Source organism: Lepidochelys olivacea, assembly GCF_965140295.1.
Source record: "Lepidochelys olivacea isolate rLepOli2 genome assembly, chromosome: 4".
Lineage (NCBI taxonomy): Eukaryota > Metazoa > Chordata > Testudines > Cheloniidae > Lepidochelys > Lepidochelys olivacea.
The window spans coordinates 91,127,668-91,141,297 of NC_140414.1; the positions used below are offsets into that span (position 1 = coordinate 91,127,668).

Sequence of the window (13,630 nt, forward strand, 5' to 3'; positions counted from 1 at the left end):
AGCAGAATGCTTGCAAATATCAGTATTCTGCCCACACAAAAGAACAAAGCAAGCAGGCAGAGTGAAATGAAAGCACTGAGAGCACTCATTTGTCATGCCCACATTAGCAATCATGGATTGGGGGAGAACCAGTGCTCTGGATTGGGTTATATAGACTCTCCCAGCTGGGTAGGAATTTGTTTTTCTATTGAAATGCAATTTTTGCCTTAAAAAAATTAAGGGATCAGGAGACAATAGGAATGGAAACAGGCTACTTCTGAGGTGTGTACATGAGCCTGCCAGGTTTGGCAGTGTAACTTTAAAAAAAGCATACCTTTATTACTTTTTATTTTGTATGAGCTGAGTACTTAACATATGTAATCAATAAATCATATGCCAGTTGTGTTTCTTCTGCATGTCTAGTTATTTCAGTGTCCAGACTGTTACACAGTATTTGTGTAGTTTTGTTATTGTGCTTTTTTTGCTCCCCAGCACCAATTTAAGAGTTGTTATTCTTGGCTCATGGTACTTTCAAAAAAATCCACTTGTGTCCATTTCCTCCAAAAGAAGGAAATGCAGTAAAGGAGTCAGTAAAGAAGTCCAGTAGCTAGTCACCACCTGTTACCCTCTATGCCTTTGCTGAGGAAGTTTGTGCTTGAGTGAGTAGTGCAAAGTAAACAAATGCCTACCCAGTAAGGAAAGTGTACGACATATTGAGCATGTCAGTTCTGTCATCAGTTTATCCTTTTGAAAATCAAAACCACCTTTTATATCTGCAGGTCATAAACTTTCAGCTGGTATATGGCATGATTCAATTTTTAAAAAGTGTTTGCAACGAACAACCAGCTAAATAAGAATTTTAATATATGGCTTTTATTATTATTGCTTCTATTTCAGTTCTTTGTAACTGTTGAGTGTAAACATGTGCAAACATACCTAGAGAGACTAACATTTGCCAATAGTTATATCCTTAAAGCTCATTCTAGATTGTTTTCTGTTTGAATTCTACCTAAAGTCAGCTTTCTAAAATCCATCATAATGTGTGACAACTAGCTACTACTAACAACAAAATACCAACCCAACAGTTGTTATAATCTAGTATTGGAGCTATAGCTAAACAGATTCACTACAATATCCTGCAAAAAAAAATGTTTAAATGTCTATATAATCACAATCATTCCTTCTTCTTCATGGAAACAAAATTAATGAGGGAGAGGGGCTGTAGCATAGCAAAGTATTTCTTTGACAGTTACAAATGTAACTTATACTGTTGCAATGTATTAGAGAGCCAGAGAAGGATGCCAATTGAAATGGCAACTCAGATGATCCAGCTATTGGAGGATGGCCAGAATGGCTATATTTAACTTGTAGAGAGATTTCATATTTTTCCAACAAATATGAAATCAGTAGTTTAATAGCTGAGCTGATGGTGATTATTCTTATTTTTGCATGTGAAACTCCAACTGTTAGCAGTAAATGCAGGATTTAGAGCAATTGCTCCAAAACAACAAACAGAGGAACAATGCCACGTTCCTTTCACAAAGTTTTCATTGCCACATACCCTTGTTGCTAGGTTTGATCTTAACAAGTCTGGAAACATTCTCTAATGAAGCAGATTAGCAGGCAAAATGTCAGGGAACTAATGGTGTTAAAGGAATGGAGTCAAGGAACAAAGGATTTTTTGTTTTGGAGCCGCTAAGAACCCTTGAAATTGTGCCCTAATTTAGCCTTTATTGTTTAGTGGCATTGAGCCCCATGAATACAGATTCCTGCAGCTGTCAAACTAGACTGTCATCAACATAGTGATTTTTTTGGCTCATGCAACAACTACAAATCCCTGAAGCTTTTAGACAAAACAGATTTGTTTAATTAACATGAATGTCTTATTTTTGTTTTCCCCTTCTTTCCCACCAGGTGTCACTCTTCCAACCTGAATGGTGTGTACTACAAAGGACCTTATACAGCAAAGACAGACAATGGAATTGTTTGGTACACATGGCATGGGTGGTGGTATTCTCTGAAATCTGTTGTTATGAAGGTCAGACCAGCAGACTTTGAACCCAATGTTGTTTAAATATCTAGTTAATATAATTCATCCAGTTAATCTTTTAGCAAATCCATTCAAATTAAGCCAGATGGGCAGATTTCTCCCTCCACCAGCCCCGCTCCCCTGCCTCATTTATGCCTGTATAAATCTGGAATAACTTCATTAAAATCAGTGGTGTTATATGGGTATAAATGAGAATAGAATCTGGCCTTGAGCCTGGAGATACAAATAACTTGTATGGGATTGCTAAAGAGACCGGTCAACATTCACCCAGGGTTTATGGCAACTTTCACCCATGTAGAATACTTAGCAGTAGATCCCTAGAAGAAGGGGGAACTTCCACTTGACTGACAGGCACAAGGGGGGCCAGGACTTCCCCAAAAGCGAGCGGTATTGGTCAGGAAGGAGGAGTGCAGTGCTATTGTAGCCTCTGCTGGTGAGGTTCCTTTGGAATCCCCAGTGGAATTCAAAGCAGCCTACAATGCTAGAACCTCTGAGGAACGACAGCAGTGGGAATCACCTGTCCTTTCCTAGGACACAAGAGACTAGGCTGGTACACAGGTGCAATCTGTGCCTTCTGGAGAATGGGGTACAGGAGGGGATGCCAACTTGGCCCACACTATTTTGGACTTTTTTTCATTTGGAAACCATCTATATCGAAATCTATGCACAATAAATAGGATTTAATGGAAAAATTACAAAATAGATTCACTCTATTGTCCTAAAAAGCAATGTGACTATATATTACACATAAAAATGACATTAAAATCATGTTATAGGCGCCTCGTTTAGTGCACAGAATGGACTGTTTCTGGGAATTAATCCTGGTTGTGTAGAATGAAGGTGTTGTATGCAGGAGTCCTGTGTCATTTGCTGCAGAAGTTGAAAGATGGGTAGTGAATGAGGCAGTAGCTTGAATGAAGAAAAAGAATGGTCTTGTGGTTAAGGCCCTTTCGTGCTGTCCTGGAAAATTGGGTTCTATCCCTACTGCTACCATATAGTTCCGATGTGATGTGGGCAAGTCACTTAAACCAAACTTTTCACAGATGGCCACTAATTGTGGGTTCCTCATTTTCTGGGTGCCTGACTTGGGCACTCACAGCTGCAACTGAAGTCAATGGGAGCTGTGCTTTGAACATACAGAGTGCTATATAACTCAAAGCACTCTGAAAAATCAGGTCCTAGTTGTTTCAAATTGAGCACCCAAAATTAATGGTTCTGGAGCAATTTGTATACTGGGGGTGCTGAGAGCCATTGAACCAAACTGTAAACTCTGTATGTGATTGACACCATTTCAAACCATGCTGCACCCTTAGTTCCAGCACCTATGAGTGGACATGCTGTGCACTGAATGGGGCAGGGGTCCAGTGGAAAATATAATGTATGATCCTGTAATTAAAGACTGTATCATAATACATACGCACAGGGGAGCCAAATTAAGGTTACATGGGCAACTTTAATTCTGGCACTTCCTAGCTTTTGAGTGCTTGCTTTAGCAAACTTAACATTCTTTTAACGTAGTTTTTGTGTGTAATTTTAAAGAAAAGCTGAACCCATTTCCATCATGACATCCAGCAGGGTTGGAACCTTTAGATCCATAGCACAGACTTCTGCCACTTGAGCTCACGGAGTAACTGATAGTAGCAGTAGGTTATCTTCTACGTGAACTAATGACTAGAGGGGGAATGGAACACTCCCTTTTCCAGAGGGTTTCACAGATATTTGCAGACAGCAGAGGAATGCTGAGTCTTCAGAATCTTGACTTTCAGTCTAAATTCTGACGTATAGCATGCTTTACAGGTAACAGACCCTTGTGACCCCCTCACCTCAACAAGACTGCCCCCTTCTACCACTTGTCCCTTTAGCCTGTTCCTTTTCCAGTCCTGGCTCTCCCCCTCCTTGCAGATCCTTTCCTAACTAGTCCCAGTCTAGATCCTCCCAGAATCCTCGCTCCATTCCCATTGTCCTTGCCCAGTCACATCCAGGCTCCCCGTCCAAGCCACAGTCTTTCCCAACCCAGGCTCCTTGTCCCAGTTCCCTTGCTCACTCAGTCCCATTTCCCACCCCCAGCTCCTCATCCAATCTCAGTGTAGCATCCCTCCCCGCCCCTAGCTTTCACTCCAAGTCTATGCCCAGCCAGTGTCCTTGTTCCACTCTACTCTCTCTTGTGTCCCCCCAATCTGGCTCTTGTCCCTTCAGCATTCAAGTCAGGAAATTTCTGCCTCCATACTGCCTGGGGGTTTGCAGGAGAGTGCTCATGAGCACAGGAGAGACAGCCTTCCTACTCTCAGTCCTTACTTCCACTCTCACAGCCAGAAGCAGCAATTTCAGGCAAAGTTCTACTCTGCCCCAGTAGCCCTAAGATGTAGTATGCCCAAGGCAAACTGAGTCATTAGAGAACTGAGCTGCAAAAGTCTAAGTCTCTGCTGAGCATGTGTAAACTGAGAGTTTTCAAAAGCTTATAATTTGGCCAGATTTGGGTGGGGGTTTTTTCAAGGATAAGCAAAAGATACATCCCTGGCTTGTATTTTTCAAGTTCCTATTCCAAAACATGGAGATACTAGAGCTTTTCAACTGAACAGCTGTAAGAATTTATTTCGGGGAAGGGGTTGGAATGGGGGCAGGGCCGGGGCAGCAGGGTCAGTGATGCGGCCCTCAGGCCAATGTACTAGTCCTCATGTGGCCCTCGTGCTCATTTGAGTTTGAGACCCCTGCTCTCATGGTTAGAAACCTTCACCTAATTTCAAGCCTAAACTGTTGATGGCCAGTTTATATCCAAGTTTTCTTGTGCCAACATTGGCTCTTAACTCTGCTCCCTCCCTTGTGTTTATCCCTCTGATGTGTTTATAGAGAGCAATTATATCTCCCCTCAGCCTTAATTTCATTAGGCTAAACAAATCAAGCTCCTTGCGCCTCATCTCATAAAGGAGATTCTCTATTCCTCTGACCATCCTAGTAGCCTTTCTCTGCACCTGTTCTACTTTGAATTTCTTTGCTTGTCCATGTTTAAGAGAGTTGCGCACAGTATTCCAGATGAGGTCTTATCAGTGCCTTGTATAATGGTAATAACACTTCCCTATTTCTACTGGAAATACCTCGTCTGATGCATCCGAGGATTGCATCTGACTTTTTCCATGGCCCCATGACATTGGCAGCTCATAGTCATCCTGTGATCAACCAATACATCCAGGTTTTTCTCCTCCTCTTTCACTTCCAACTGTTATGTCCCCAGGTTATAAGAAAAAATTCTTGTTGTTAGTCCCTAAATGCATAACCTTGCACTTTGCACGATTAAGTTTCATCTCCTTTCTATTACTCCAGTTTTCAAGGTTATCCAAATCTTTTTTTATGATATTCTGGTCCTCCTCCATAATTGCAACACCACGTCACCTTGTCTCATTTGCAAATTTTATTAGCACACTCCCACTTTTTGTGCCAAGGTAATGAATGAAAATGTTAAATAAAATTGGTCCCAACATTGATCCCTGAGGAACTCCTCTAGTAACTTCCCTCCAGCCTGACAGTTCACCTTTCATTATGACCCACTGTAGTGTCCTCTTTAACCAGTTCCTTATCCACCTTTCGATTCTTATATTAATCCCCATCTTCTCCAATTTAACTAATAATTTCCCATGTGAAACTGTATCAATTGATTTCCTGAAATTCAAATAGCTTAAAATCTACTGCATTTCCTTTGTCTAGAAAATCAGTTGTCTTCTCAAAGAAAGAGATCAGGTTGGTCTGGTATGAGCTATCCATTGTAAAAGCATGTTGTATTTTATCCCAGTTACTGTTTACCTCTCTATCCTTACCTTCTCTGTCTTTCAAAATTTGTTCTAAGACCTTGCATACAATTCAGGTCAAACTATAGTTTCCCATACCACTTTCTCCCCGACCACCCTTTTCATAAATATAGGTACTATATTTGCAGTTCTCCAGTGGGGTATGGCCCATAGTTTACAGATTCATTAAACATCCTTGCTATTGGTCTTGTAATTTCATGTGCCAGGTCTTTTAATATTCTTAGATTAAGACAATCCACAGCTTCCAATTTGGTCCCATTAAGTTGTTTGAGTTTGGCTTCCACCTTGGATCTTGTAATTTTTACTTATCTTCTTTCTCATTAGACACCCTGCTACTGTGCCCAGGCTCTTCATTCTTAAGAACTGAGGCCACATATTCATTTAGGTGGTGGGCTATTCCTAGATTATCTTTAATCTCCATCCTATCCTCAGTGTAAGGCCCCAGAAGTCTAGAACTCGGGCTAGTAGAGCTCCTAGGCAACTGAAAGCTCCAGGCTGCCATCCAACAGCAGCTGTAACCAATTTGCACTACACATCCCATGACCTGCTGTGGACACAGACCACAGGAAGTTCTGCCTCAAGAGTTTGATAGACAGCAGCCCCATGGTTCCTGATTGGCTCCCAAGAAGTTTCCAGGCAATAATGTGGATCTTCTGTAGTGGTTATTACTTATTCATTGCTCTTGAATTCCTGGTATTGGTGTGATTCTCCAACCTTGCCCCTTCTGGATGCAAATCTTTTTGTCTTCTGTTCTCACTTGCAATCTTCTGAGAGTCATCCTCTGTCTTCCTGTAGCTCTGAACTCTGGTTATCTCCATTGTCTCTGCCCTTCTTTTTGTAGGGCTAGCCACTCTTCCTTGATCTCCCATCTTCTGTTAGTGACTCTCTCTCCCCTTCATTTTCCAATTCAGCAAACCTATTCCTTGGCTCTGTCTCCTGTGTTTGCTGATCTTTTCCTCTGACTGGTTCTTGTAAGCACATGTTTCCACTGGCCACTTAATTCATCCAGCAGTCTATCCTCACAGTTGTCCAGTCCAGCTTCCATCTGCAAGTCTTGAGTTTTCCCCTTCAACCTCTTCTGGCCTTTCCTTCATCATCAGCTCAAATCCCCTTCAAAACTCAACCATAGTTTCTACTTGCATTTCAAAACCTCAGATCTTCTCTTCCATCAGCTCTATCAGGCAGCACATCATACAAATGAAGCATCTTTCAGGTACCCTCTCCAGAATAATGTACATCCTCCATCTTCATTGTCTTGTCCATTCTTGGGGTTACTACCCCTGCTGCCTCTGTAACAGGCATGGCCTCCCATCCAAAGCTTCTGTCAACAGATAACCCACACTGCACACAAAATCCCCCCTGCAGCTTCCCTTCCAAATTCCCCTGTTTTCGGTTGTTTTCTGGCTCATGTGCTGCTGACTGACCAGTTGGCTGCCTTTATAGGCCTGCTGATTAGGAAAGCCTGGTCCCCTAATCAAAGCTCAGCTGTGATCCTTTTCTCACAACACACTGCCCCTTACCACACTTTGCAAACTGAAAGCAACCTAGCAAGCAAGCAGACACTCTTGAGAACACACACTCTGCCACTAAGAAACAGGGGCTTGCCTCCCTTCTCCTCCAGCAGGTTTCCAATCAAACTCCCCTGATCTCAGCTCTCTTTGCTGGCTCCTGTGCCGCTACTATGAAAGTTCTTGCAACAATCCCAGGGGATTCATGTATCTCTCCATGGTTTTACTTGGTGGCCAGTGTCCTGCCCCACTCAGTACTATTCACTATTTAAATTCCTTCTCGGGTCACACACTATACATTGGGAAATAAAGAAGGAAGGTGTTGTGATTAAGGCAACAGACTGGGGATAAAGAGATCTAGATTCTGTTCCAGGCTCTCTCATGGATTCACTGTGTGACATTGAACCCCTGTAAAACAGGTGTGACATTTACTTTAACTTCACAGGGTCTGCTGAGAGTAGATACACAAATGTGTGGCATTCAGATACCAGGCTGATGAGGGCTGGAGGAAAGCCTATAAATAAATGAGATGTGGTTCATATGCATCTCTATGCTGCAGTATAAACTTTAGCTTAAATTCTATAATGGGTTTTAAACTTATGCTTTAGTAGCAATTAAAAAAATATTTTAAAAGATCCAGTCACAGGACTGGATGCATTTTCAGCATACTAGTGTAGAACAGTTCAGTCACATAGAAAATCCACAGAAGACAGGAAGATACACATGTGTACAATATGATATATTCAACAACAAAAGAGAGCCTCCAGTAGTTATTTCTAGCCAATTTTCTCATTAAACTCAAAGTGATCCTGCATCTTCCTCATGCACACTCTATAAGTCTGAATCAGTAGAGTGAAGATGAACGCTTGTTTTTCCAAACAAAAAGATAGGTTTCTAGAGATGTTAGAAACGCATTCTTTCCTGTGGGAATTCTCAAATTCCTTTCAGAAGCCTGAGTTGAGGAGGGTTCATTCTCTGCCAAGCCATGAATGATATTACAGATAACAGTGAAATTACCCTTAGTATTTTGGAGAGGAAAAAGGAAGGAAGATTACTTAATGCATTCAAAGAAGCCCTACTGAGGCTGATCTAATTGCACTTAATGTAAATATAAGACATGGAAGGCTTAAATAGTAAATTCTCTAGCAGAAAAAAAATAGATTGTTCCCAAACTTGCTGATAAAATCTTCAGCAGTTTTCTTGAGCTTGTTGTAGGATAAATCAAGGCTTATGATAAATCAAGGCTTATGTAGGATAAATCAACTTATGAGAATGCGAACAACACTCATCAGGTTTCAGAGTAACAGCCGTGTTAGTCTGTATTCGCAAAAAGAAACGGAGGACTTGTGGCACCTTAGAGACTAACCAATTTATTTGAGCATAAGTTTTTGTGAGCTACAGCTCACTTCATCGGATGTGTGACAAGTACTCCGTTTCTTTTTGCGAATACTCGTCAGCTGAGCTAGGACATATTCCTAACATTTGAATGCAAAAGTGGCAGAAAAAGCCATTTCCCTTCCCCTTTTGGAAATCTCATGAGGAAACGTACTCTAGATTGATGTACAACCCGGTTACACAAGGCAACCCTCTTTCTGCATATTTTTTCATGCGTTTGCACATTGTTTATTTGGATTGTAACCTCCTGAGGACCAGGATCTTGTCCTCCTAGCTGCTTGAAAAGCGCCTGGTATATTGGTGGCATTATGCAAATAAAATATAATTCCCCCTCCCCCATTTCCATGTTTTTCTTTGTCTATAATCAATGCGGACTGTATTAAAATGTATGAGTAAAGTGTTTTTAACTCAAATGTGATCCCATGTTTCTTATCAAATAAGTAAAACCTTTATTTTTAAAGAACAAGTTCAGATGGATTTTTTTTTTTAAAGTACAATTTGGAAGTGAAATCACAAGCTGCTAAGTGTTCCTTGTTGTGCCTGGCATTGCCTGTTAGTATTAACTTGTTTCCTCTACAGGTTTGAACATGTCCTGGAGCAGACTAGTATTCATGCATGATTGTAGAACAAAGATCAGTGTATTTGTTCAATCATTAGATAGGAACCACAACACAGAGCAGAATGAATTTGTTTCACTTGATACAAATTATACACCCCAAATAAAGAACAATCAAAGAAATAATAAGGGTTTTGCTGGGTCATTCATGATTGAACAAAGAACACTATCCTAGCTACCAGCAATACGCCAAGCAAAAAAGCCCTCTCTTTAATCATCCTTTGTGAGAAATGTCTCAATGTTTATAACTAGCAGTTATTCTAATAGTTTTCCTTTCCCTTCAAATTGTTAAACTCTTTGGAGAGTGAAAGAATGGAAATCATAAATCAGCATGAATTAAGTGGAGTAGGAGGCATAGATCCATTAGAAATCTGCCTTCTAACCTCTCTCTACAGTCAGAAACCTAACATAGTGCCCTGTTTGTTTATTTTTTAGGGAGAGAGTGGTGCACTGAGGAGAGAGAGGAAGTTCCTGCCATAATTTGACCTATAGCTTTCCTGCAAAGATTTTTCTCTGAAGCCCCACTGGCTGCCTAGAATTACTTCCGCTAACTCTCCCCCTTACACACTGCTACCCCACTAACATCCTGTGATGTTCCTTTGAAAGGGTCAGAGCCTCAGGCCAGTTCTCAGCCCAGCTGCTGGCACAGTGCATGTCACCAGGGGAAAAGTGCAGGGTAAGGGCTCCCCAGATGGCCAAACATCCCTTTCAGGCTTCTCTAATTCACAGCAGGGACAGGAACAGTACCTCAGTGGCCCAAAGACCTGAGGAGCACAATGGTGGCTTTAAACTGCCTGTATCCCTCTTCAGCTGGGTTAAGTGCTGCTCCACTACAGCTGAAGATTGGAGAAAAAGTTTCTTGGCTTTAATTCCCCACACTTTTGGGGTGTTTCAGTTCACCTGGAGCTCAACTTGGAGATCTCAAAACAGGCACCAAAAATTAGTAGATATTTTAAAACTTAGATATTGATGTCTTACTGCCTCACTGTTGCATTGGGATCTTCAGACCACCAGACTCAGATCCTAAGGATCCCATATTAATGTGTCCATAATGATGTAATATTATTTGTCTTATATTTAACTCTCACTGTCTGTGTCTTTTTCTCTTATGAATCACTCCTGTGTATCTAGTACTGATTACTGGAACATTCTTGAAGAATTGAAAACAACTCTTAAAAAATGGCTACATTCCCATAGCAATAGAAGGGATGTTATGAAATCTCTGTGAAATGAGCTGAAATTAGGCTCCTGCCATTAGAGATTTATTAAAGCACCATAACCACTAAGTTGTCATGGATTCTGCAATAGTGTCACATCTGTTTTAAGTGGATGTTGGGGAAACGTACAAATGGAGCTATTTACTATGAAAGATGTCCTGCCTGACAGAAAATAAATTAAAAAAACCCAACAAATGATATCTGATTTTTAGGAGGATAAGGAAGCTGCAGATTTACTACACAGAAACATATGGCATTGGTCCTGTGACACAGAAATCCCTTGGTAAAGAGTCCCCTATTCTTTGCAAACATCTCCCACCTCAGACCTCATAAACTTACTACACCAAATATGTCTTACAGAATATTTATGCACAAAGAGTAACATGTAAGGTACCTATAGAAATCTCATAACTTGTTAAGATTCATAATCATTGAAAGAGATATGTATAGGAAATATTTAAGGAATAATGTATTTATATTGTTAGTATGTTTTATGGATCTGGGTTAGAAATTAATCACAGGAGATGTGTCTTGGTGATGGCCGATTTGGGCAAAGGGGGGTTGTCAATCCTCCTTGTTTGGCCAGTGATGCAATGCAAGGCTCAGTTGTTTAGCCTTGTGCACTACTAAGGCATAGACAACTCTTGCCTCCCCCTAGTTGGGGGGGAGGGCACAATCTTAGGGTGACCAGATAAAAAGTGTGAAAAATCGGGACAGGAGGTGGGGAGGAATAGGTGCCTATATATGAAAAAGCCCTGAATATTGGGACTGTCCCTATAAAATCAGGACATCTGGTCACTCTACACAATCCAAAGGGGAGGACACGTGACCGCCCCACATGTCTCCTCTGCCCAATGCCCCCTGTTAGGATATGGATATTCAGGCATGTCTGTAAAGGCCTATACTCAAAGAATTTAGGTGTATTCTTATCACTTAGCTAGTTATAGAAGTATAAAAGAAAGAATCAAAATCACTGTCTGCCAGTGTAAGGGCCTTACTGTGACAGTATGAGGCCCTGTTCTTAGGCTAAGGCCTTTGGCTAAGCAGCAGAGGCAGCCATAAGCTGGGAAGTGAAGGATCACATCCTCACATTCCAAACTAGTCACACTGAAATAAGGTGCTATTGGGCTGTTAGGAATACAATCCTGTCCTGATAATGCCTATTGCCTCCAGAGAAAGGGAAGTGCCTAGAAAATGTAAAAGGAAACTTAGTTTGACAGCATCCTGTCTGGCAAGAACTCACTTATCAATAGACAGAGCTGGGAAACCCTTACGTCTTTATAGATGTAGTTGTTGAAATCCTCACTTCTGTATTGTTTTGTCATTATAGTTCCCACTTTGCTATTGTTTATTTGCATGGTCTCTGTCTGGTTCTGTGATTGTTTCTGTCTGCTGTATAATTAATTTTGCTGGGTGTCAAGGTTCCTCCCCCACTCTGAACTCTAGGGTACAGATGTGAGGACCTGCATGAAAAACCTCCTAAGCTTATCTTTACCAGCTTAGGTCAAAACTTCCCCAAGGTACAAAATATTCCACCCTTTGTCCTTGGATTGGCCGCTACCACCACCGATCTAATACTGGTTACTGGGGAAGAGCTGTTTGGACGCGTCTTTCCCCCCAAAATATTTCCCAAAACCTTGCACCCCACTTCCTGGACAAGGTTTGGTAAAAAGCCTCACCAATTTGCCTAGGTGACTACAGACCCAGACCCTTGGATCTTAAGAACAATGAACAATCCTCCCAACACTTGCACCCCCCCTTTCCTGGGAAATGTTGGATAAAAAGCCTCACCAATTTGCATAGGTGACCACAGACCCAAACTCTTGGATCTGAGAACAATGAAAAAGCATTCAGTTTTCTTACAAGAAGACTTTTAATAAAAATAGTAGTAAATAGAAATAAAGAAATCCCCCCTGTAAAATCAGAATACCTTACAGGGTAATTAGATTCAAAAACATAGAGAACCCCTCTAGGCAAAACCTTAAGTTACAAAAAAGATACACAGACAGAAATAGTTATTCTATTCAGCACAGTTCTTTTCTCAGACATTTAAAGAAATCATAATCTAACGCATACCTAGCTAGATTACTTACTAAAAGTTCTAAGACTCCATTCTTGGTCTATCCCCGACAAAGACAAACTATAGACAGACACACAGACCCTTTGTTTCTCTCCCTCCTCCCAGCTTTTGAAAGTATCTTGTCTCCTCATTGGTCATTTTGGTCAGGTGCCAGCGAGGTTACCTTTAGCTTCTTAACCCTTTACAGGTGAGAGGAACTTTCCCCTGGCCAGGAGGGATTTCAAAGGGGTTTACCCTTCCCTTTATATTTATGACACTGGGTGTAAACTAATTAAGGTGGTGGGATATAATTGGTTAAATAATCATGTTACAATATGTTAGGATTGGTTAGTTAAATTTCAGTAAAATAACTGGTTAAGGTATAGCTAAGCAGAACTCAAGTTTTACTATATAGTCTGCAGTCAATCACGAAGTAAGGGGGGGAATCGGAACAGGGAATGGAGGTGGGGAAATTGGAATAATGTTTTGCTGGGGGGGAAATGGGAACAGGGACACAGGTAAGGCTCTGTGGTGTCAGAGCTGGGAAGGGGGACACTAAGGAAGGAAACTGGAATCATGCTTGCCGGAAGTTCACCCCAATAAACATTGAATTGTTTGCACCTTTGGACTTTTGGGTATTGTTGCTCTCTGTTCATGCGAGAAGGACCAGGGAAGTAAGCGGGTGAAGGAATAAGCCCCTAACACCCCCTCTGCCCTGCACCCAGCCTGGGGCCGCCACGCTCTCCCTGCCCCACCAGAGTTACCTGTGGGCTCTATCCTTCTTCTGCTATGCCTCCCTCCGAGCCCACTAGACCACTCTCACTGGCAGCCAGGCCCAGGTGGGGAGTGGGATGGAGCTGCTTTTCACACGGCTGAAGCTGGCCACTCCAGGTGCCACTCTGTGCAGCGCAGCAGCTGCTTGAGAGAGAGAGCCTGGCTGGGGAGGTGATGGCAGCGGTGGACCACCCCCTGCCCAGGGCCAGCTGCTGGGGACAGGGGCCGAGCG

The 13,630-nt window shown here is 41.8% G+C and overlaps 1 protein-coding gene across 2 annotated transcripts in view; it reads left to right on the forward strand.

The window, feature by feature from the left end:
* FGL1 (fibrinogen like 1) overlaps positions 1-10,714 on the forward strand; it is a 69,558-nt gene extending 58,844 nt beyond the window's left edge. Inside the window, exons 9-10 of one of the 2 annotated variants that reach the window (XM_084626944.1) lie at positions 1,894-2,017; positions 9,784-10,714. In XM_084626944.1, the coding sequence (XP_084483070.1) occupies positions 1,894-2,017; positions 9,784-9,828 (169 nt within the window). In that variant the 3' untranslated portion in view covers positions 9,829-10,714. Of the gene's footprint in view, positions 1-1,893; positions 9,150-9,783 lie in introns of those variants that run through there. The other variant, XM_084626945.1, reaches the window with a different exon arrangement.
* The last annotated feature ends 2,916 nt before the right edge of the window (positions 10,715-13,630 follow it).